Source organism: Stegodyphus dumicola, chromosome 7 (genome assembly GCF_044657685.1).
Source record: "Stegodyphus dumicola isolate Sdum_Otavi_A_Nest chromosome 7, ASM4465768v1".
NCBI classification, from domain to species: domain Eukaryota; kingdom Metazoa; phylum Arthropoda; class Arachnida; order Araneae; family Eresidae; genus Stegodyphus; species Stegodyphus dumicola.
This window is the reverse complement of record NC_140774.1, coordinates 163109825-163134781: the sequence shown is the minus strand read 5'-3', so window position 1 is coordinate 163134781 and position 24957 is coordinate 163109825. Positions and strand designations below refer to the sequence as shown.

At 33.7% G+C, this 24957-nt stretch overlaps 1 protein-coding gene across 3 annotated transcripts in view; it reads right to left on the bottom strand.

Annotated features, from left to right (window-relative positions):
- LOC146996573 (uncharacterized) overlaps positions 1-24957 on the bottom strand; it is a 37389-nt gene that overhangs the window by 6130 nt on the left and 6302 nt on the right. The window contains exons 2-3 of one of the 3 annotated variants that reach the window (XM_085821008.1): positions 10144-10259; positions 1517-2281 (exon numbers count right to left, since the gene is read on the bottom strand). In XM_085821008.1, the coding sequence (XP_085677134.1) occupies positions 1648-2196 (549 nt within the window). In that variant the 5' untranslated portion in view covers positions 2197-2281; positions 10144-10259 and the 3' untranslated portion in view covers positions 1517-1647. Of the gene's footprint in view, positions 1-1516; positions 2282-10143; positions 10260-24957 lie in introns of those variants that run through there. The other 2 variants (XR_015042236.1, XM_085821009.1) reach the window with 2 other exon arrangements.

The following is a 24957-nucleotide window of genomic DNA, read 5'->3' as shown; positions in this document are numbered from 1 at the left end:
GACATGCTTGGCCGACGAGTTGCAGCCCGTCAACCTCCTCCTACATGTCTACCGGAACTTCGAGAGCATTGTTTTTTGAGTGGTGTAATATCCCCCAAGATCAGATCGATAATTTGATACTCAGCATGCCTAGGCGTTGTACGGACTGTATTGCATCGTCTGGGAGACATACAATGTATTAACGATCATACCAACCATGTAATATTGGTTTTTTTAAATAGTTTTTTTTTTGTAATTTGCTCCAGAGAGAAAAAATCGCTAATTTTTTTAATAATATAAAACATAAATCATAATTTTTTGCTCTTTAGCTTTTGTTTAATAAATAAGCTTTACAAATAATTCAAATTTGTTTTGCTTCTAACTCTTCCTTTGCCTGATTTTGCATTATCCTTAATTTATGGACATGAGTGTAAAAAACTAAAGCTCACGAATCACAAACCGAGAGTTTCTGTGAGATTTGTGAGGTGCGAAGGAATCTCTACTTTGAAAGAAATCGAAATTGATATAAATTCGCTTTATAACATATTATTCAGTTTATCTAATTATATTATTATTCTGATTTAATGTACACACACATTTTAAAAGTTATTTCTCTCGTTCAGTTCAATTTGTAATCTTGAATGTTTACACTGGAAAAATCCTGAGTAGACACGGAAACTGTGGTATGTCAAACTACATTTAAACAAGGTGAAAGCAAATTAAAACCTAATGTACATACTACAATAGCTTTTAATTTGTTTAGAATTACAATCTTAGTAATGCAACTCAAGCTGATTAACACATAATTAAAAGCGGATAAACATTCCTTTTTGAACGTTTCTTTGAATCTTGATATGAAGTTCTATAAATATCTGCAGTTGGATAAGACAGCTCAGGGTCAAAAAAATTTTAAAAAGAATGATTATTTAGAATATCACTAGTGGGTGTATGAATGAAATTTTTATAAATTAATTTCATGAGTTCAATTATGAAATATAAACGCTGTAATATTTGCTCAATTTAAAGCCAGTAGCACAACATAAATGTATTGTTGAAAACCACTTTCAGGTGTAAAGCTATGAGTTAAAAAAGTCAATAAACTGGGACTTTCCAGGTTAAACCGAAAGACCTGGCAGCCATGAAAGGCACTGAAAACATAGATCTGAACTACGAAAGAGTGTACTTAGTTGCTGCTAAAATAATGCTGATATCTTAAAGTTAGCATGACTAATTACTAGCTAATAATATATCAGTAGTTACACTTACCGAGCAAAATATTATCAAATGCTGTCCATATACTAAGAATACCATAAAGTTCTTGATAATAAAAATGTTATTGATAATAAATTTTGGTAAAATGAAGCAGGTATATGATTTATTTGTTCTATTTTTCTTTTCCTGGTCTTGCTTCGTTTGGTCATTAAATCAATCGTTCTACAGTCGTTATCGAGTTCTGGCTCTTTTCGCAGTTCATCCGGTTTCCTTTTCGGGTTTGACAGTTTTTTACCGGTTCCAGCTTGTTTTTCAGATTAGGATTCTTTTCCGTTTTTTGCTTCTTTTTCAGGTATTGCGTCTTTTCTGACTCGTCTATATTTTCCAGTTCTGGCATCTTTTCCGGCTCTTGCTTCTTTTCCAGGTTTTGCATTTCTTCCAGTTTCTTCTTCTTTTTCAGTTCTTCTTTGTTTGTTGTTTTTGCAATTTTTCCAGTTTCTTCTGCCTTTTCAATTCTTCTTTGTTTACTAGTTTTTGTATCTGTTTCAGTTGTTTCTCCATTTTCAGTTCTTTCTTTTCTAGTTTTTGAATCCATTCCAGTGTTTGCTTCTTTTTCAGTTCTTGCTTCTTTTCTAGTTTCTGTTGCTTTTCCACTTTCTGTTTGTTTTTCAGTTCTTCCTTCTTTTCCAGTTTTTGCTTCTTTTTCTGCTCTTGTTTCATTTTCAGTTCTTGCTTTTTTTCCAGTTTTTGCTTCTTTTCCTGCTCTTGTTTCTTTTTCAGTTCTTGCTTCTTTTCCAATTCTTGTATCTTTTCTAGTTCTTGCTTCTTTTCTAGTTTTTGTACCTTTTCCAGCTTTTGCTTCTTTTTCAGTTCTTGCTTCTTTTCTAGTTTTTGTGTCAATTCCAGATTTTTCTTGTTTTTCAGTTCTTGCTTCTTTTCCAGTTTCTCTTTCTTTTCCTGTTCTTCCTTTTTATTCAGTTCCTTATTCTTTTCCAGTTCTTGCATCTTTTCCGGTTCTCGCTTCTTTTCTAGTTCTTTCTCGTTTTCTAGTTTTTGCTCATTTTCATGATCACAAGGAGGGTTTTCCAATCTACAAAATAATCAGTATATCTTTATTTCAGTAGTAAAAAAGTGAAAGTAATGCAACGACGATCAAGTTTAACATGTACAACACTTCCATATTTAGATACAATATAACACTTTTGGCTCAGTTTCATAGGGAAAAATCTCCCCTTTGATATATTGCCTGGCAGAATATTTTTCTACAAAGGGCGAATTTGTTGCTTTCGTTGTTCTGACCTAAAGCCAAGCAGAGAAGTTAAAGCATTTGGCGTGATTTGTATGCAATAAGCGACCACTGTGAATCTCACGTAGAGCGTAATAATTTGCAAAGTTTCAGTGCCTTATTTTCCTTACTTAATTTTTACATAAGTTGAAATAATAATAATAGTAATAATAAACAGGCGGCTTCAAACAGAGAGAAACAATGGCTAAAATTGCAAAATAGGAGGAAAAATGAAATTGAAATGCAAAATGAATCAACTACAAACAAAGGATGGTAAAAGCATTTTAGAAGATATACACGTAACGTTCTTTCTGAATAAGCAAAACCTGTATTTAAACGAGTATACGTTTGAGAGCTTTGGATTAATTTATTTTTTGTATCAATTACTATACCATATATCAATACTATAATATTACTATTACGCATGCCAGATATTTTAAATTTCTTCAATTTTTGTATAATTTACTTACGTATTTTGTATTTTAACATTTTCTTATTATTATCCCAGTAGAGGTAACCTAACACATCATTAAATTATCTCCGAGTTTCCTCATTTAAGTCATCTATCTCGCAGATAAATCTTTTTGCATCGCTGGCTGCACAGGTTTCAAATTTTCTCTCGTTATTCCGAATTCTGAACAATTCCGAATTGCTGGTCTATTTCGTCGTCCAGCAGAGCAGCACTAGGATTTTCCCACCATTTGTTTTCAAATGAAAATTTTATTCTCATTTTTCAGTTGCATTCTTAAGTTTGAATTATTTATACAGGAAGAAAGAAAGAAATCAAACAAAGCAAAACAAATCAGGAAAAGAAATATCTGTTTTCTCCTATATTTATTGTTCCCTGTAATTTCTTTTGCCTGTTCAATTAAATTTATTGAAGGAAAATTTGTTCTTTCAAAATGTATTTCCTAAATCCTTATGCGAATTAAGCCTTTCTGAGCGTTTCGGCTACACTTTAATGGCTTTTACAATTTAATTTTTGAATATTGACAGCTGCCTATACTGAAATATTTTCTCCATTGACCTCGAAAAAAGAAGAATTAAAGTTCCAGGAGATTTTACAATGAAGGACACATATTTCTTATTTGAAGGGCAAGAGGAAAAAAAAAGATATTTTCGGATGGGAATATGTAGCATTTTAAACACCGTGTTTGTAAATTTCATCATATAATAGCAACACTTAAGTCATAAGTAGTTATGCACATATATGAGAGAGACGACGACGACGACGACGAAAAATGAAATCGCAAAACACGGTCGAAAACACTTTCCTGGCCGATACAAACAACACAAAACTCCAGAAAGAACGAACACCAGTTATGCTTAGCACAAGAGAAATTAAAAAATAGGAACAAAATTAGACACTTATGGACCTCAAAGAAGGTGTTCGAAATTACGACCTGCACCCTGATGCAGGTATCACATCGAACATATGATGTTCTGGAAAATACCGTGGATTCTCAGGACTTTCCCAGTAGCTGCCACGATATGTGCCACAAGTTCCTGTGTGACATCTAACAGGGGTTTCGTGCACTAATGTGTTGACGTACCCTGAGAGGAAGTGTAATGCAAGTGAGGTCTCGTGATCCTGCTGAACAATGCACTGGACTACCCCTGCCAAACACATGTTTAGGATACTTTCCGAAGGAACTTTCGAATACTTTCTTTGATGACGATCCCCTGTTTTTGTTCTTATTTCTTAGTTCCCGCTGGGCTAAGAATAATAAAGAAATACCTTTACACTGTTCGTACCCTATTTTTCTTGTGTTGTATCTCGTCACTATGGCGCCAGGAAAGCGTTTCCGACCATGCATTGCAATAAACGATTATATATATATAATCGTATATATATATGTTACCGGGAAAGACCGAAATTGGAGAATGTCGACTTTTACCGGAGAATGTCAACGTTCACCAAATACGTCGGTGAAAGATCGAATATTGCATTATATTCTTGTACATTCGGACCCTCACCGGTGTATGTAGACAGTCACATATATGCTCTGGTGTAGTTCAAAAAGAGATGAGAATATGTACACGCTCTCATTGCAAAAGGAAGTGTTCCACAAATAAATGCAGTTGTAAAAGCAAGGCCCTCTTGTGCAATTGAAAGTGTCCTAATAGTTTAAGTTGTTGCAATAAATAAGATTTGAATCACGTAATTTAGTAAGTTTTTAACTTCTATTATTTTCCTTTCTCATTTTGAATGTACAGTGTGTTTCAAGTTCTTATATTCTTGAGTTCTTATTCTAAGTTTCAAGTGCGTTTTTTCGCGACCGAATTACGGAGAAGAAAATATAATATTCTTATGTGTTCAACATTCACCATTAGTAGATGGTGAATGTCGACATGTACCGGTGTAAGTCAGAAATAAGAGTATTTGGAAAATATTTCGGACATACACCAAGAGACTATGTGAATGTTGACATTCACCGGTGAAAGTCGACATTCACCAGATTTCGGAGTTTCACCGTAACATATATACGATAAACGTATATATATAGATATATATGTATATGTGTGTGCGTGTGTGTGAGAATTAATGTTAGGAATTCTGATCGCACATATTGATCTATAATAGAGAGCAAATTTGGCAGATGAATAAGATAAAATATTCAGATTTATTTCAATTCACATTTGCGGCCCCAATTCATTTGAAATTCTAAACTTGCCTATTTCTAGAATATTTATATTTCTCATATTGTTGGAATAGGAAGAAAGTAGCACGACGCCGTGTTAGCGGTGACAGAGATAGAAAAAATGTGCATAGTTCTACAATATTGTGGTTTAGTAAGAGAAATATTTGATTTAGGAAATTTTATTTTCCCACTTAGCTAAGTCATCATCTTTAACTGAAATCATGTGATGGGGATATATATATATATATATATATATAAACATAAACATATATTTTAATTAATTAATTTTTATTTTTTAATTTGTTATTAATTCAAAATTATTTAATATTACATATTAAAAAAATAATTGCAATGAAAAATTAAAATCTCGAAATTTTTATTATGTTGGATGCGTAAATTCTCAAAACTCGAGCTAAATAATATCATAAATCTCTGTAAATCTAGAAATATATATTCTAACAGAAACAGGTGAAGAGAATAATTTATATTCATTTTTTTCCGAATAGAGTATGGGATGGATTTTAGTGTTTACTTAATTTGTTTTACATACTTATATATATGCATATTATTTATAAACATAAAGTTCTTTTTGTATTTGTTACTCTAATTATATCAACTATTTGACAGTTACTTCTCATTCAAAAATTTTGCAAACTGGCCGTTTAAACACGTATATTTTGTATATTAGCTTTCTGTTCAGATATTTCATTAGTTAATGCAATAAAGTTTCCTCATAATCAAAAGGTATTACAATAAATTTGAATTCTTCACAATGTGATTTTCCAACTTAAACATTTATAATCTCTTTTTGTAATGAAGGAATGAAAAAAACATTACGCATTATAAATCTGAAAACGTATTATTTTCCAGACCAGCGTTTTTGTCAAAAAAATTATTAAATGTATAATTAAACTGGACCTGAAACATTATGTTTTGTTTTATTATTTTTTCCGAAATGACTTACGTCTCCGACACGTATTGCAATCTTAAACATTGCGGATCCAATTCTTCTAGTAATTTTTCGCTGAAGTATATTTTTGCTTCTTCTTCTTCTTCAAATATACGTCGATAATTATTTGCGCTGAAATATTTTTATTTTATTAAATATATATGTTCATATGTTTGAATTCATTAATTTAATAAATGATTATTTATAAGTTTTTTGTCAAAAGTAGTAAGTTACAGTTTGCGAGCATTTTTACACATTGTCAAAGATTTTTAAAGGGGTTATGTTCCACGAAGAAAATATCTTTACTTATTCAAAATCTTCAAAAAACAATAAATATGGAAATGAATATTCGTCTTATTAGCCTAAATTCCATTATGAGGATATACAGGTATAATAGGAAATGAAGCTGCTGGCACCAGCAGCTCAGGATGCCATATTAAAAGGTCTGATTGACATCTATCATCTCAAATCAAACCTTGCAATTAGGAAAAAATTTTCCAAACACGTTTTAATAAAATAACAAACAGGATGGGACGAGGAAGATACAAGAAGACTGCGCCACGGTTACTTCCCGGAAGTATCCCTATAAAGAATAATTTTTTTTCTCCAATTAGATTGGCAACAAATCATGGAAAGTTTCCATTTTATTTCCAGAGATTCTTAAAAAGGCACGTAAAATGCGAGCGCGAAAAACCTGCAAATCTAGCAAAACCTAAGCTTTATAAATGGCACTTTCCCTTCTTAGAAGAAATAACCAGGATTTGCATCAAAAATTCCAGAGAAACGTTTTTCTACAATATGAAGTGTGTGTCTGCACTTCAACAATTTATGAAATATATTATTGAAAGTGAAGGAACTGTCATTATAAGTATCTAAACATATTACAAGAGTGAATAAGCAAGTATTTAAGAACAAGTAAAATTTTTAAACGGTGGCTTTATTTGACCAGGCTGATCAAAATTCCAGTCGAGCGCAATTAATCAATGTTCGGGCTCTCAACCTGATGGCTACGTATGCTGAGCCGATGAATGATCAATCGTTTGGACAATTTCCGCACAGGATTAAAAATTGCCTTACTACAGACTTCTTAACGGGTCATGCGTTCAAAACATAGATTTACACGTTAACTCAAATGTATAAAAAATTAACAAAAACAAAAAGAAATATTAAACGCACAATATCTCATCGGATCTTCCTATGTTCCTGATTATTACATCTGCTGAAAACAATTTAATACGTTTAAATGCAATTACATTTCACTGAAGTAATCTATTAATTGTTTAACACTTTTCTGCTGTTGACTTCAATAAATTTATGATGTTTGGTATTTCATTTGTTTCCAGCACACGTAGTCTCCTTTGCAAAGAAAAATAATATGAACCTTTGTAGTTAAGAAATGATTTAGATAAAAAATTAAATTGGAGTGAAGATAATGTCTCGGTTGTTTCCGTTAAAAGAAATTGGTGCTTTCCTAATTTAAAAACATATCTCCATATATATACATAACATACATGTAATTAATTTACACAGTAAAAAAAAAAAGGTTCTTCTCATGGTATCTTGAAATGGGTAGATACGATAGCTAAAAACAAGTGTCGGACAAAAGCGGAGCTGCAAATAGTGATTTTTCCGTTTAAGTAATTCTGTTATTCGATGCATGTAATTTTGTTCAAATTCGTGTTACAAATTGATTTATTCTCTGATGTAAAAGAATTATCCCAAATTTTATTCAGAAGATTTAAATAACGTTTTCGATCACAATACGCAGCAGTTACTAGTAAAATATCTGGATCAGTGACATTTCTGACGTCATTTAAAACGCTTAATTACAGGGCCGTAGTACAATTCCCAATCCCGCCTCAAGCCCAGGAGTATAGCGATATACAATAGTGACGTGATCGAAGATTCTTTGGAAATAATCGTTGTCATCGAATGACATGCATATTTTATTTAAGTAATCCTAGTCATCAGCTTTTAATATTCGTTGCAAATAATCATTGTCATCGAATAATCATTGTAAAGAATCATTCTCATCGGATAATCATTGAAAATAATCTTTGTCATTACATAAAGGGGCATAGTAGCTGATGTATAAAGAATTGTACTCAAATTCTAATCAAAAGAATCGAATATGTATTGCAATTTATCATATGATCATTATTTACAGCAATGATTCTTAAATGATTTTGACCTACGGCTCCTAATGACCCCGCGGAAAACTTGCGCAACTGTGACAAAAAGAATATTTAAAAATACAATAAAAGCTTGAAAGCTAGGGAAAATGTCTGAATTTAATTTCCTTTTATTTAAATGAAGCTTAATATTTTTAAAGGAAATTGAATATTGTAAACAGGAATCAACAATATAAATATATGTGGGTTTTTGCCTCTTTGTTTTTTTCCTTCGTAACATCATATCCTTCGGAACGGGTGGGGGAATTTGAGTTTGGAAGGAGGTACCCTCGGATATCAAAAATTCATGGTAGAACTTTTCGACTATTGTTATCTTCCTACGACTATCACTCGAGATATTATATAAAATTTCTTAAAACGCTAATTTTTCGCCATCATTTTTCCAAGTGGCCGAAGTCTAGCGCGCTGGAGATCAAAATGTTTTATTTAGAAAAATGTTGGCCCTTCTCACTCTCAAATCGTACAGTTTGTTTAAGAGAAATTTTTAAGTTAAAAAAAAAATTTAAATAAATAGTATTGCCAAAAGTGAAACTTATTGTTATTATTATTTACGGCTATATTCTGAAGTTGAAGAAAGCACGTGATTCCATATAACGTCATTGTATGTCGAAAATCTTTTGTTAATGTCAGTATTTTAAATGAATAGCTGCTTTTGGCAACTTTTATGTTTCACCTTTAGATACGTGACACGATATGCGATCTCTACGTTAATTCTTTTATTGAGATTTTGAAAATTTGTTATATTAAAATAAATTTAAATCATAACCTCAAATGTATTACCTGAAGTGTCAAAGGTCTTTGTTTCCTGACTTGGCAAGAAAAATTTATTTACGAATCGCTGGTTGCTTGGAAAGAATGAATACATTTTCTTCATAATAAAATGTTTCTATGCATTTTACGCTATTCTAATTTTATTTATAAAAAATTAATTTCTTTTATTGTACAGTTCCTTTCTGAGTAGAAGTTTAAACTTCTGTAGGTATTTAACGTAGTATTTTAGATGCAATGTTACTTTACTACAGTTACATAATTTTTTTTTAATTTACTAAAATGTCTGAATGCAAGAAGACAGCACAAATGTTACAGCGAGCTACAGAAAAAATGAAGTTAAAAACACTAGGAGACTCAGCAGGCAAGTACAAGAAAACTTGCGTACTTAAAAATGAATGAAGATACAACTAGAAACTCAGGAGGCAAGCATAGTGACAAGAAAGCTTACGCATTCAAGAAACTGAAGAAGAAACGAATAGGATTTCCAGCAGACAAGCAGCAACTCAAGAAACTTCGCGTGCTCAAACTGTATCAGAAACTAGTAGAAGACACAAAAGAAATTCAGAAAACCAAGTAACACTGCGTGCTCCGGAAAGGGAAGCAGAAGCGAAACGGAAGCCCATTAAGCAAGTGGAACGTCAACAGAATATGCGCGATGAAGAGAAGAAGTTGCAAGTAAACGAAGGATACAACACTCTCCGCGTCATCGTCAGATTCGACAGGAAATACCAGAACAGCTCAAGAACCTGCATAAACAACTCAAGACGCTGCAGATTACGGACAATTTCGGTTCGAAGAGGCAGAGCTGATACGAGGAAACAAGCTTCGCATGAACCCATCACGACATACACGTAGTAATCTTCACAATGCAGGAAGTTTACTTTGAGCAACACACTGTATACGTAGAGCTCGTAGACATATATAGTAAAGATTTTGCTTTGGCAACAGCCCCCTAGTAAAATGTATGAAGTTTATATTGACATCTCACAATACCTGAAAGGTATTATATTTACTTTCTATTTACTTCTTCATTTACTATTTTCTTAAATTTTTTATAAATAATCCTGTCTATATATTATAGATATCAAAATCAGAAAAAAAATAATTAATTACCTTTAAATGTATATAAGTGATGAATACTTCGCCCCTGTTCATACTGAAACAACACGATGTAATTGTAGATAGCTAGAAAGTAAAGTGTATTCAGCAGGCTGTACAGCAAGCGACATCTATAAATGGTGATAACACAAGAATGTCATATAATGTTATATAGTGGCAGAGGTTTAAAATAAGAACATATACATCTGTGTTTTAAAAATACGAATTTTGCATCAAACTGCAAAACAAATATCTTAAAATCTGCCTTTCATACATAAGAGTTCAGCATTCGGAAAATTGTATTTTCGTAAACGGTTTAGCAAAAATAACAAACATAATTGCCTTGAGAAATGGATAATCTTGGTATGAATCCGAATTACGCCAAGACTACCCGTCAATGGTGTTTTTGAACACGCCCTTAATGTATATATATAACCCCTTAAAAAGCGTAAAGTGAGTGAATCTACTATCCGAGTGTGTCTTTATATCTTGAGTATTTAAGAAATAAGAAATGCATTTATCTATCTCGATAAAGCTAACCATATTGCCCGAATAACAACGTTTATTTAACACTTGATATAACCAATTTCATATATATCTTGAAATAAAACATAAATTTCCTAATCAGATACTACCAATTGCAGAAGAAATACAAAAATAATGGAATTTCTAACAACACTACAGGTAACTTACCGAGGAATAAATTGCGCGGTGAAACTGATGCAATCTACAATATGTAAACCAAAAAATTTATGTACCGCTATAGAAATGCAATAGAATGAGAAATGAAACTATGATGAGATTTATAATGAAACATTTACCATAAACTCTTAATATACGACATTAGTAAATATATACTTTTAATACTATACATTTAAATATGCTGAAACTTTCATAGTATTCATTACTTACAAACGCTTCCTCATCCATCGAAGCATAGCACAAGCCATTCTCAATTCAGTGCTGGTGCACGTCAATAAAATAAGGATAAATCCAAATTTTTACCAAAAAATCAATCGCTTTGACTCGTTTCTCAAAAACCGTTTATCTACAAATGCAGTATTAATATATCACATCAATATAATTCGGGATCATAAAATCTCCAAACAACGCATTAAACGCAAAAAATCGCATTAAGGCAGAATGAAGAATTTTCACTCTTACAATGACTTTTACAACAATATAAAATAGAATCGAATTTCTAAACTAAGTGTTCATTGTTACACTATATTTCATTCTTGGGAAATCTTTCATGGTTGTTCAGCAATTCTAACTGTTAACTGGTTTAAATAGAATTTTGATTTCATATACATGCACAGACTTATATATGTTTATATTAATACTTATCTGTAGTAACATACATCATCTTATTATATGTAGGCGCATGATTCTAAATTAATTATACTAGTCAACAAGAAAAAAGGAAAAGAAATTCTGTGTTGTTTAATAAATTAAGTATTTCTAAAATTTATTCAGCAACTTTGTTTTTATTTTGTTGAGTACCAACTTCTAATTCTGAATTATTGTATGTAGCATATCAATGCAAGTTGTCTTTGCTTTTGAAAAACTGCTACTAGTATACGCACTCTCTGATTTTGTAAAAAATATGTACAGACCTACCCTGGTGGTGGCGGCAGCTGCTCAGCGGGCACTATTCTGCTTGGTATACACCTTAGGTCAGAAGCCTGCTCAGAAGTGATAAATAAATAAATAAGTAACAAAGTGTATATACTGTATCGCAGATAGAGAAAATGTAAGTGAATCTCTTTTTTATTCGATTGATTCGATGAGCTGTCACTGCGTAATACAAATGATGGCTGAAGACAAAAAATAACTTTAAAATATATTTAAGCGAAAGAGAATTATTTTCGCATTTTGTGCATAAACTTTCATTGTAAATGTTGGTTGTAATTACAATAAATCATAAAGATAAGATACTATTCGACCTTAAATTTAAGAAACTATTACTTTAATGTCTGGTTCTAGTGAAGTGGCTGAAACTCTCCGGGATTTCTCAAGACGTTTATCCGATGTCCTGGTTCTAATTTTATTCTTAGCTTGCTTCACTATTCAAAATATTCGCTCACAAACATACGTACTGCCAAATAATAACGCGTTACTATACAGTGAGGCATTTTTATCTCTTCCTAGGGCTTATTTAAAAAGTCCAGCAAAGAGACGTCATCAATGCTTCTTTGAACTGAATATGTGATAGCAAATCCGTGCATTCTTTTCGAATATTTGAAGCAAACCTATATCGATTGCACGTAGAGTAAAAAAATATAAAAATTTTAATTTCTTTTCCAAGAACCTTGAAATTCCTTTTCTTAATCTTCTACTAAATAAAAAAGAAAGGCTACGTATTTCTTCCCATTTTTCATATTATGCTTGTCAAACGTGTTGAAATGCGTAATTATATGCGTTTATTTGGGCTTGCTTTTTCTGACCATTCAGAGAGCGTATTTTTTAATCCATTTCGGAGCGCTAAAGAGCCATTCTCGTAAACGCCAGCCATAAGTCACGATCGATTTATAAAGTACGTCATCGGAGATGAGTTTTAGTATTTATTTTCCGCTTTGCACTCTGTTCTTGGGTCTCATTCATACTTGCTTTGGTCCGCCCTTTGGATGCCCGTTTTTTGATTCTTCGTTGTTAACGCTGTTTTTGTGTGGTACCTCTTATCGCACCATCTTATACACCTCTTATCGCACCATGACTTTACCATGTCCATGTCACGATCGAAGAGCAGTTGAAATGGGAAAGAGCTGGTAATATCGTAGGCCATTGCGATAGGCCTGTAAGAGCAGAGCTAACGTCGCTGCTTTCTAGAAACTATCAGCGAAAGGTTATTAAGAAGATTTGATTAATCTTCTCTACCATGCTGTCTGACTGTGGATGTTAAGGTATCATTTGCGTTTTGTCGATGTCGAATACCTTGCAGAGTTAATTAATTACAGCTGATGCAAAATGTCCTCCTTGAACGGTATGTAGCTGAAGAGACACTCCGAATTCGGAAATTCAATGCTGTATCATTTATCCATGGAAAACAAACCCTAAGATACGCTTCAGGCCACTTGGTGAAGTTGTTATTGAGAAATGGGATCTGCTGCAATCGGGGCAGTTCGTGCATGAGGTTACAGGATGCCAAAAGCGATGCGTTCAGATTTACATTGTAACGTTGCAGCTTCCCTCGGCTTCGGTCCTATCTGACCGGCACAGGCATCGAATGATCAGCATCACTATGATGTACTATACTGAAATTCTATGAAATGATAATTCTTAATTCTGTTAAGGGTTATCAAGTCATGTCTAGATACTATGAAATATTAATTCTTTACTCTGTTAAGAATCAGCATTTCATAGTACGAAACAAACATGAATCCTAAAAGTTACAGGTTTAAATCTAAAGACAATTGGACTGATTCTAAACGGCCAGTGAATACATTTTCCATTGAGTTAACTAGCATTATAATGACATTAATTTTTATCGCAAGAATTTGGAGATATTTCAACAGTTAAATGGTTTTGATTCCAGTTTTACATTAGTTTGATTTCCTTTAAAAAGGAACATGGGTGACAGTTCTGAAAATTTACAAACTGTGATACAAATCTTATTCAAAGATTTGAAAATACAGATTTTAATATTTATATGACTTTCTATTACAAACGTTATTAGAATATTTCATTTTCTTAATTTTGTTTTACTTTCATTGGAGCTTGTATAACGATGACTAAAGTTTGAGGAACTTCTGGCATTAAATTAGTTCGCACATTGATTACAGATATGTAATTTATGAAGTTTAAGAAAAAAAATCTTCAATTAAAATGCAGATCAATTTCTTTCACAGTCTGAGTCAATTTTTCGTAGCTAGTTGAGATACGTAAAATTTGTCAGACTTAATTCTCTCATAATTTCCATTCATTGTTTGTCACATATGTCAGATTATTATTAAAATATACAAATTGAGACTTAGCCGTTCAGAAAAATCTGACAAAACCTTCATTTCTGTTTCTAAAAGAATGTGTGGTATTCTCGGAGATTGCTGTTGATCAGTATTAGCATGTATGCTTGATAAAGGTTTGACAAAAATCTGTGATAACCCTTTAATAGCACTTAAAGAAATGAATAATATTTATACAGGTTGGCCTGTCAAATGCTCTGAAAATATTGTTTCTCAAATTAAAAAAAAAATTATCAATTTCTTCATGAAATGCGTCAGAGATGGCAATGGGTTCCGATTCGATGATGCAATGAATTATATTTACAGCCTCTGTTTGCTTTTATTATGGAAGAAACTCTATAAGCAATTCTTTACTTACTAGTTTTTTCATATGCATTTGTTATACATGTATTTTAAAAACGCAGAGAGTTTAAAGTCGGCAGGTTTCTCTTCTTAAATAAAACCTCGACGCCTGTTTTGGCAGAGCGGTGGCTGTGAAATAAATTGTACATTTCTTCTTTCACTGTTTGATTTGTTTCTAAATTGTTTCCTTCGTGTGGTTTTTACCGCAAAAACGTTCAAGTAGCTAATTCAGAAATGAGATTCAACTCTTTATGTCAAATTGACGGAAATTTAAGGAAAATTCAAAAGCCATTTTCTAAAGATGCTGAACATAATGCTGAATGTACATTCTTCAAGTGAAACAAAATTTGAAGTTTGAAGATTTAAAAATTTTTCAAAAATTATTTATGTATGCTTTGAAAAGCAGAATTATGTTTTCTTTAGGAGCGATTTTCAAGACCACCACAGGAAGGGTCTGTCACTTAAAATTTTAAATAAAAGTACAAGCTTTCTGCTATAACCCTTCACATTTATATAGGTTTCTCGAAATTTCTAGATTTTTTAATTTTTACGAATGTCCATCTTATTCCTTTTTTTTTATTTGACCTGGATTAATTTACCAATTTTCGGCAATTTCACCCCTCACCTGATTTTAGCTCCACCACTATAAACGAAAAGAACATAACATTTAATTTTCCACGAATTACAATAATTCACTAAGCTTCATATTTATCCCGGCAAGTTAATCGAAGAGTAACATCTCGTACTTTGATTCTTGCTTGAATACAGGCATTCAGTAGGTGTAGCACAGAGTCTATCTGTTTGACGCTTTAGTCCAGAAAAGTCCAAACGTTTAATTTCCCTGTGCCACATTAGAAGAAGAGGAGATGTCCTGGACTAAACAATTAATTTCAAATATCAGTGGCAACACATGACAACCCAAATAAGCAAATCACGTAATTGCAGACTTTTATTTAAGAATTCTCGCACTTGCTTAGATTTGACTACTGAATGTTTTTCTAAATTTTACCTCTAAGAGATAATTTACGGGTTTGGCTGCGTTATTTCAAATTTTCTCAGTGTGTAATTTATAGTGAAGGAATTAGTAGAATTGTACGCGGGTTGAGAAAAAGTTATTCGTTTGATGGAGGCTTAATTTTGGTAATTTCGATATCCCTAATTTTAGAGAGAGAGAAGAAATATAATGTCATCTATTTCTATGCGATCCCATTAACAAATATGTATGTACTTCAGAAAGTGTATTTATCTTCAAAAAATGGTTAACAAAAGTGAAAAGGGGTAATGTTTGTAATTTGGTGGGACGGAACTGTTGAATCAGAAACATCTCCATTAAGTCTTAAAATGAATGAAAAATTAACGACTGTATTTTCTGATGTATCTTATATGAAAAATATGTTTAATAATTATAAATGTGAGTACAAGGAAGTGATTTCATGCAGACAATCACATTTTACCTTAAGTCGTGTAAAATGAATGAAAACTAAAAAAAGCTGTCATTTCTGATGTGAAAATATTGCAAATATGCTTATTAATTATAAACGTGAGTGCGAAGAAAATGAAATGTTACTGATACATTACCTTTATGATACATGCAGGTGAAAGGATAATACACATTTTCAACCATTTTGATTAATAGCAATTATAGCTGATGCAAGGATTTATTAAAGAGAAGCAATGACAAAAACACAACATTTTGTGATGTAAAAAAGACATAGGGTTGATCAAATGAAAATATGAAACGTCGTAACAATAAAACCGTTTGAAATTTGAATATGCCGTTTTGGCAAAACGTAGTGAATGCAGTATCCGACATGGTTGTGCGCATGCATATGTGCCCGCAGATGACACCAGAGTGAAGTAGGCAGTTGTGTGTTCTGTCCAATTGATGCGGCAGTACGTGTGATGTCATCTTGGTGTTCTCAATGCAAAATTCGACGACTAAGGGGCAGCGAGATATTACCATATTTCTGTGGAAGACGTTAAACCGACGGATATTCATCGACGGATGATGGCCGGAGCAGAACAGACAATCTAGTTTTTCGTTGGCTTGTCTAATTTAGAAAAAAAAATAAAGATCGAGAACCTGTCATGAATGCGAGCAAAAACTAAACAAAGGCAACAAGTCATCAAACTCTGGTTACACCTAATTTCTAAACCCACCGATTGACTGATATGGTTAGGTTATTTAATTACGGCAAAGCCTCGAGGGCTATCTGCCTAAGAGGAGGAATGCCTTCGTGGAGGACCTTCTAAGGGGAACTGGCTCGTATACACGTTACACATGGGGAAAACCACGGAAACACCCATGCAGCCAGCCCGTTCGCGGCATTCGAACCTCGAACGAAGTTTTTAAAAAACGTTAGATAATATCTGGAGTTGAAATGTCTGGAATATAGAAGGATGTTAAGCACTGCTCTGACTCCGATAAGAATAATTTTTATTTACATTGTTTCATATCGAATTTCACAAACAGAAAAACCAGCCTTTTTTTTTTATTTCATGGTGACTTAATGTTGCCACTCCACTTCAACTTAACTGTATCAAAACCTAGATGTTGAAGTAATAAATGAATGTGATTGAAGCGAAGCTACATCAGCAGTATTTCTCTATATGAAATTATTAATATTATAGATACTAATAAATCAAATTTTATGCCGCTGTTTTTATCAACACTCACTGCGTTTGATATTTTATTATATTTTTTTTAATTTTCTCTTGCATTTAATAATTTAAATCATGCCTTAGTATATATATATCTTTACAGTTGTATTGCTTTTATTCCTGTGATTGCACGTTTCTATAATTAATGTACTGTAGCCCACCCCAAATCCTATAGGGTAATTTACGTAAAGTTTTCATCATGATTTGCAGGTCGATACTCAACAACGCAAACCGGAGACGGCAACACAGATAATTTCTGGAAATAGGCCATCCTCACGAAACGCACTATAATACAACCTCTGTCCCAAATCAGTTGCGACATTTGAATACTTTTGTACTGTTTATTGATCCTGATTATGATGTCCCTAGAACATTTTTAAGCAATTTCAAGGTTCTACGTAATCAATCAACAACATTTAAGCATTCCCTTCTTAAATCAGTAGCAAATTAATGTAAAAAATCTAAGGTTCGCACATCCTTTAAGCCGCGCCCCATTTCGTAAGGACGTTTCCACCAGTAATCACACTACCTAATGAATTGTGAATTCAATGACCTTATTGCGCCCAGAGAGAGAGAGAAAGAACGGAGGACGTGGGCACTATCCCCTTATCAAAGGTTAATTAAAATAGCACCACGTCCACTACTAGCTATAGCTTCCCTTCAAAATACAAAATGCCACCTGAAAGGTATTCAACGTGCACGACAAGCCATACAAAGTAACATGTTACAGATTAATATTCAAGATACATTACTGGTACATTACTGATGCAAATATGATAGATGCAGAATTGATAAAAGGCTGATATAATACTGATATTAACACTGATTAATACTGCTACAGTACTGATTTATTGATATAACACTGAATATTATTACTGATTAAATGAGAAAGATTTTGCACATGTCGTTAAATAAATCCACGAAATAATACGTTACAGAGACTCAAAATATTGCGAATTAAAATATCACAGATCAATGTTCTACTTTTACATTACTTGTACTATTGTACTATCTATAGCACCTTTATTTGTACTATCTATAGCAACCCTTCAAAATACAAAATGCCACCTGAAAGGTAATCAACGTGCACGACAAGACATACAAAATAACATGTTACAGCGTTACAGATTAATATTCAAGATACATTACTTGTATATTACTGATGCAAATATGACTATCGCGCCCAGAAGCTGACTTTAGACTACCCCAAATTAATTTTGCTTTCATTGCTTTTAACGTTACCTAATGTCCGCTAGGCACTTTTTGATCATAGCCTATACCGTTAGGACCATTCTAAGAGGTTAGTTGTCATATCCTGAACATTTGGGCATTAGGTGCCCTTAACTCAAGATTTATGCATCGGTATCTACTGCGAATGCGATGACATCCTGCTCTATAAGTGTACTCATTATTACCAGTGTATACTGCTGGAAATTTATGTATTTTACGGACTTGTTATTTAATGTGATAGAAGAAATTTATGTCTTACCCGGCCTGTAATGATGTGTGACCCCCCTTTTACCCCTCACTGCTTGCTGTTCGGAGATTCACGCTCACGAACACATGACTATCAAGCGGCCTCGGGCCTAACTTTTATGGAGTCGGAAAACGTTGTACCATCTGTGCCATATAAAGGGAAAACTGGAACTGGTCTTTATTGTGTATATGCGCCAGTTTCCCTTAGAAAGTCCTCGACGAAGGCATCCCTTTCCTTAGACAGACAGCCCTCAGAGCTTTGCCGTAAACACAAAAACATAATCTTTGTAATATGCTAGCGGTAGATTCCTTAATAAATGGGGCGTCGCTTAACAGCGTGCAAAAGCTATAAATTAGCGTCATAAAAGTTTCCTAAAATAAGCGCAGCAGTTGTGGAAAGTAGAAATTGAGAATGAAAATGCCAAGTTAAGATAAATTTAATCACAAATAAAACAATTTTCATTAATATTTAAGGAATTTCTTGTTCATGATATAGTTTCGGGACGAAATGCCAAGTTTCGCGGAAGAAGAGTTTGACGACGAAGTTTTTGCTTAAGAGAGATAAATTATTTTGTACGAGTTGACGTCATAATGTTTTCCTAAATGTAGCTACCAATTTGGGGCGGCGAGAGTATTAAATTACTATATATAGAAAAACGTTCTTGCATACCAGTTTTCTCGTCAACATATACGGTATTACAATTTAGCTACTTTTGACCGAAAACGACATGTTGCTTTCTACGTGGCATTCATTTTTTTTAATGAAACTGCATCGTCCGTTCTACGAAGCATTTTTTTTTTAATGAAACTGCATTGCCCGTTAGGCGCAAAGCGGTGGTTTTATAACAAAAGATGACGCAGTTGGGAGATTTTTCTGCATTTTTATTAGCTGTATATATTTCAGCAACATACTTCCGACCTTTTGTTGCAAAATATAGTGCCGACAATTCTCCATTCAGTCTAAAGCTTGCGAATTCATTAGAATACTCAAAAAGCCTGATGTAGAGAAATATTTCACAAAGGTATGCGTAAACCAGAGCGCTTTCCTCAACTAAGAAAAAATAGCAATGTCAACATTTTGGCAGTTTTTCGCAAAGTGTTCTTTTTCTGGAAGAGATTGCACTAAGATCTAATTTTTATTGATTCCATTGACAGGAATCTGTTAGGCTAATGAGCACCTAACCGATTGAAAGGTTCTATCGATGGCGAAATGAAAGACACTAGCTGCTATAACTGCTAATTAATTTTAAATTCTCGATTTCGACTAAGAGATTTTTCTCCCTTGTTTTTGATGCGAAAATATTACACTGTATACATTTGAGATCATGGGGTGAACATAAAGCTGAAAAATATCTAAAAGAGGGAGACAGGATTAATTGTGCAAGATTCCTTGGGAGATGTGTTGTATATGGCGTATGTCGGTTTCTTGATTTTCTCGTTAACAGTAGTTTACAAATGAAACTGCTATTAAATTTCTTCAAGAGCGCTTTATTTTTTCAAAATTCAGTATCTCCATGCAGTCACTTATTTCAAAATTTAACAAAGCTGAATTTCTTGTACAAAATTTCAAGCGGCACAGCTAGCGGTAATTGTGTATAAAATTGATGTAATTTTGTTCCGGGAAGAAAATTGCTTACAGTAAACAAAGTAGTAATATTACATTTTTCAGGTTGTTTGGGGTGGCATCTCTTTGGATGGACGCACAGACCTCCATGTCTTTCCAAGCGGAACCGTGAATGCTCAGATTTATAGAAATAACATCCTTGATATTATGTGCGCCCGTATGCCGGGGCAATAGGTGATGCTTTCCTGTTACAGGACGACAACGCAAGACCACGCAGGGCTCGCATCGTAGATGATTATCTTCAACAGTAAACAATTGTACGCATGGAATGGTAAGCTCGATCCCCGGACTTGAATCCTATCGACCACGTTTGGGATGCTTTAGGGAGACGTCTAGCTGCTCTCAATCCGCCCTTTCAGACCTTTGTCGCGCTTTCAACTTCTTTGCAAGAGCGATGGCTCTCGCTTCTTATGGAACTGATAGACCGCATACTTGAAAGCATCACACATCGCTGTATGTGTTTTGCTTCTAGAGGCGCTCATATTCCATAGTGAAGGTACTTTTCCTACAGCAAACTGACGCTTTCGATTTGTTCATTTTATACATGTGTTAATTTCTATTCTACCATATGTGTCTGGTAATTTCGTTTTATGCTATTTGATACGCTACTTTATGTTGCATATTGTGGGTAAGTTTCATTAAATTCTACATGTAACTTTTTCAGTAATCGTGATGTTTGTGATTTTTCCTTAATTTATGATAACCAGTGTATGTTTGCCAAAAAGTAGTGTTTCGTGCCTCTACTGTTCTGTACCATCAGCTGGACAAAGTGCAAACCGGAAGGGAAACTAATTTACAAAGAATCTTCGCTTGAGTTGAGTAAACCTGATTACAAAGCTGAACCATCTGTGAAAACTCCACATAACGACTAACAGTCCTCATAGGTGCCCCATTCATGTGGGCAAGGTCGAGCGGTAGCAATGCTTTCAATGCGCCTGGTTAATTTTATTATCAACTAGCCGCTACGCGGCCAGTCTCCGTCTAGCCTTTAAATATACCAGATAAATGATAAAAAGCGAACACCAAACATTAAATTAAAAAACTGCACAGTTTTACTCTGCAGAACAACTTTATCAAGGAAAAAAAATCAATAAATATGTATTATGTATAAAAAGAAATTACAATGAAATAAGCAATGCCCCTTAATACAAATATTAATTATCCTAATAAATAAATTAGTCAACTTCCCGATGCAAAATCTTAAGAATTTAAAGGGTATAAAAGAACTTCGGAACTTGTTTCCTAAAACAAATCATGCAAAACTTTTCAATATCTTAAAAACAGTGAAATAAGCAATAAATAACATGAAAGAAACACAAAAAAACAAAAAATTATGAAAAGAAAAGTGTAATCTATATATATGTAAAGAAGAAAGTCAGTTTGTTCGCTAATAACTCAGTCACTACTATAGCTATCTTTACCAATTTTTCTACAATTCTGTTCTGGGTCCTGGAAAAGGTCGACGTCCGCTTTTTTCCAAAGAAAAGGAGTTAAAATCAGATATATTCATTAAAAACCTGAAAAAACGGTAATTTTTGCCTTCATTTTTCCGAGCGACAACAGTCTCGCAAGCTGGTGATGGAAAATCTGCTTTATTTCGGAAGTTGTTGCCACTGTTCGCTCTCATATCCTAGACCTGATAACAAAAAGTTTTTAAAATTACGATGAAATTAAATGCCATTAAAAACGAACATCAGTAACGCCTCTGGAATTCTACAAGCTGTGACATAAATCTTATTCAAAGATCTGAACCTACAGATTTGATTATTATTATGCATTGGGATTACAATGGTTGTTAGAATATTTTATTTTCATAATTATGTTTTACTTTTATTGGAGCTTCTATAATGTGTATAGTCTCAGAGAACTTTAAGCATTAAATCGGTGCGCATATTGATTACAGACATGTGGTAAAGAAACTAAATTTAAAAAGACAATGTAACAAAATGCAGATAAGTGTTTCCACAGTCTGCATCTATTTTGTGCACCTCGTTGACCCACGTAAATTAAGTTTTACTTGTAGAAATTAATATTAAAATTTTAAAACTGAGATTTGGAAGTGGAAGAACTCTCACAAATGCTTTGTTTCTGTTTGTTACGAAATTTATGACATTTTCGTTCGTTACGTCGGAAAACGTCGGGAATTTCCAGTGTTAAGCGCCAGTTTGTGACAGCTCGTGTGGTGACTGTTTCAGGCTTGATTACTCTTAGAATAGCTATGATTGGCAGGTGATCAGAAGACATTTTTTGTAACACATTAAGCATGATATCTCTTGTCGTTTTGGGCAGAGCTATGTTAGGAATGTCCGACTGCTCTAGCCTGGCTGGTCGAAAAGTAAATTCATTAGGAGCATGTATAACTACCGGATGGCTAAGGATGCAGTCGAAGAATTTTTCATTTGCATTACTTCCCCGGCAATTGCAGGCTACACGTTTGGCTTTTACCAGCGAGTATAGTCGGTGTATCCATAGGTAGTAAGGAGCCCAACATGCGTTCACTGAGTCTAATTTCGGCGGGGGGGGAGGAAGAGTTATAAAACCCACTGAAAGTTATGTCACCATAAGTAGGTAAATTGATGCACAGTAATCAGTTCATAGCGATGCGAATGACTTCCATTTTCAGACATACAAAGATAAATTTACAAAGTTTACAAATTTACAAACAGTTTAGAAAATTAGCAGTTTTGAATGGAACATGATTAGTTATTTACATAAAGTACGTAAGCCATTGAGCAAAAGCGGAGAGATTCCAGATGAACGTCAAAATAAGCCAACAAAGTATTAAAGCAGGGCCGCCCAGTCGATATAGTGGTCAGGGAAGCTGACTGCGACGCCGAAGTGCCTGGGTTCGAATCCCGGAGAAGGCATGGTTGTAACTTTCCGTCCCGTCATAGGAAAAACGATGATGGCCCACCTATTAAGTGCCTTCATAATAAGGAGACCACCACATCCGGCCTTGTACAGATTAATGGACTGGGTTACATTTGCAATTGTTCCCCATCTGCCATTGGAAAAAAAAGTATTAAAGCAGGTATTAGGGGGTAAATTTGGTAAACGTGGGCGAAGTTTGGTTTGGTTTATTAGATTACGGCAAACCACTCAAGGGCTATCTGCCTTAAGGGAGGGATGCCTTCGTGGAGGAGGTTTTAAGGGAAACTGGCTCGTATACACGTTACACATAGGGAAAACCACGAAAACACCTATGCAGCCAGCCTGTTCACGGGATTCGCACCTCGGCCTTAACTACCAGTGTTCAGCGACGTTACCGCTCGGCCGCTGGTGGGCAAACGTCGTCGAAGCGTCACAGAAATATGAAGACCCCGCCCCATACTTAACTGCAGCAGTGGCTGTTCAAGGCTGGCCGTCAACATAAACGGACGTGGTATTTACGCCTTTGAACTAGATTGAAATAAAGTGCGTTTTCAGAGTCCAGATAAACCAAGCCCAAATAAATACATGCAATTAGAATTTATATTTCAATATGCTAGACAAACATAAATAGGAAAAAATACGCGGGCTTACATATTCATTTGATACACGTATATTAAAATTCAAGATTTTTGGAAATGGTACCGAATTTATTGTATTTTTGCATCTCCTTAATCAGTTCAAACGTCATTGTTTATATTCATAAACTTATCATTGTTTTTATCAGAAAAGCATTAAAGCAGAGGCCTCAAATACCCTGACGAAATCGAGTATAAATAAGACCCAAGAAGCGAGAGAGAAGTCCCATAGAAATATTAAGACCCCGCCCCAATGGTATACTTTACGCTGCCATCGGGATTCAAACCCGGCCCATAGACAGACGGGCTATTTGACACTCGTCCTGGGTTGAAATAAAATGCTTGAAATAAATGTCCTGGGTTTTTTTTGAATGATGAGATAAAGCCAGACTACATAAATGCATACAGTTATTTACACTTCAATAAGCTAGACAAAGACAACTCTAAAAATGTAGAAATAATAGGCTCGATAATTAATTTTTGGCTCAATAAACAATTATGAAAATTCAAGTTTTTCGTAAGTGAAATCAAAATTTTTGCATTTTCGCAACTCTTTGTATATTCCATATAGATATTGTCAACAAATTTTCAGATAGCATACAAAGCAATTTTTCTCTGACACTCAGTTTTCATTATTTTGTCATCACTTCGTCATTTTGTCATGTTGTCATCATTTTGTCGGAATTTTATCAGTCATGCCTACCGAGAAATAAATATGCTTCAATGCATGATCATTCGTTGTTCATTGTCATCATTATATAGTAGTACGTATATTGTGAACAAATACCTTCAATACTCGGCTCCATGAGCTCAATTGTTTTATCATTATATGTTAGTAAATTTCTGAAATTTTTGCTTTAAAATGATTGAGTTATGTTGTTTTTATCTTCTGGATAAGGTATTTATTCCTTAATTAATCTGCATTCAAAGGATGTAGCATTATCAACAATTTATAAGAGTTTCTATAGAGGCTAAACCTATTTTTTTTTAACCATAGCAACCATATTTGTTTACATTTGAAACTTAGCAGAATAGTGAATTATGTGAGTTTCTGCACTTTCGGTGTCTTTTTCCCGCATAGTGCCAAAAGTAAACTTTCACTTTTGTGCACCAAAAAATTTGCTTTCTTGCCCGCTGCCCGAATTGCTTGTTTTTGCCTAGAAACTCTAATTTTAATTGGAAAAACCGTTTTTTAAATTATTTTAACTGAATTTGGTGTTTAATATTCGCTTAAATTTTTGAGTTTTCAATTGAAGGT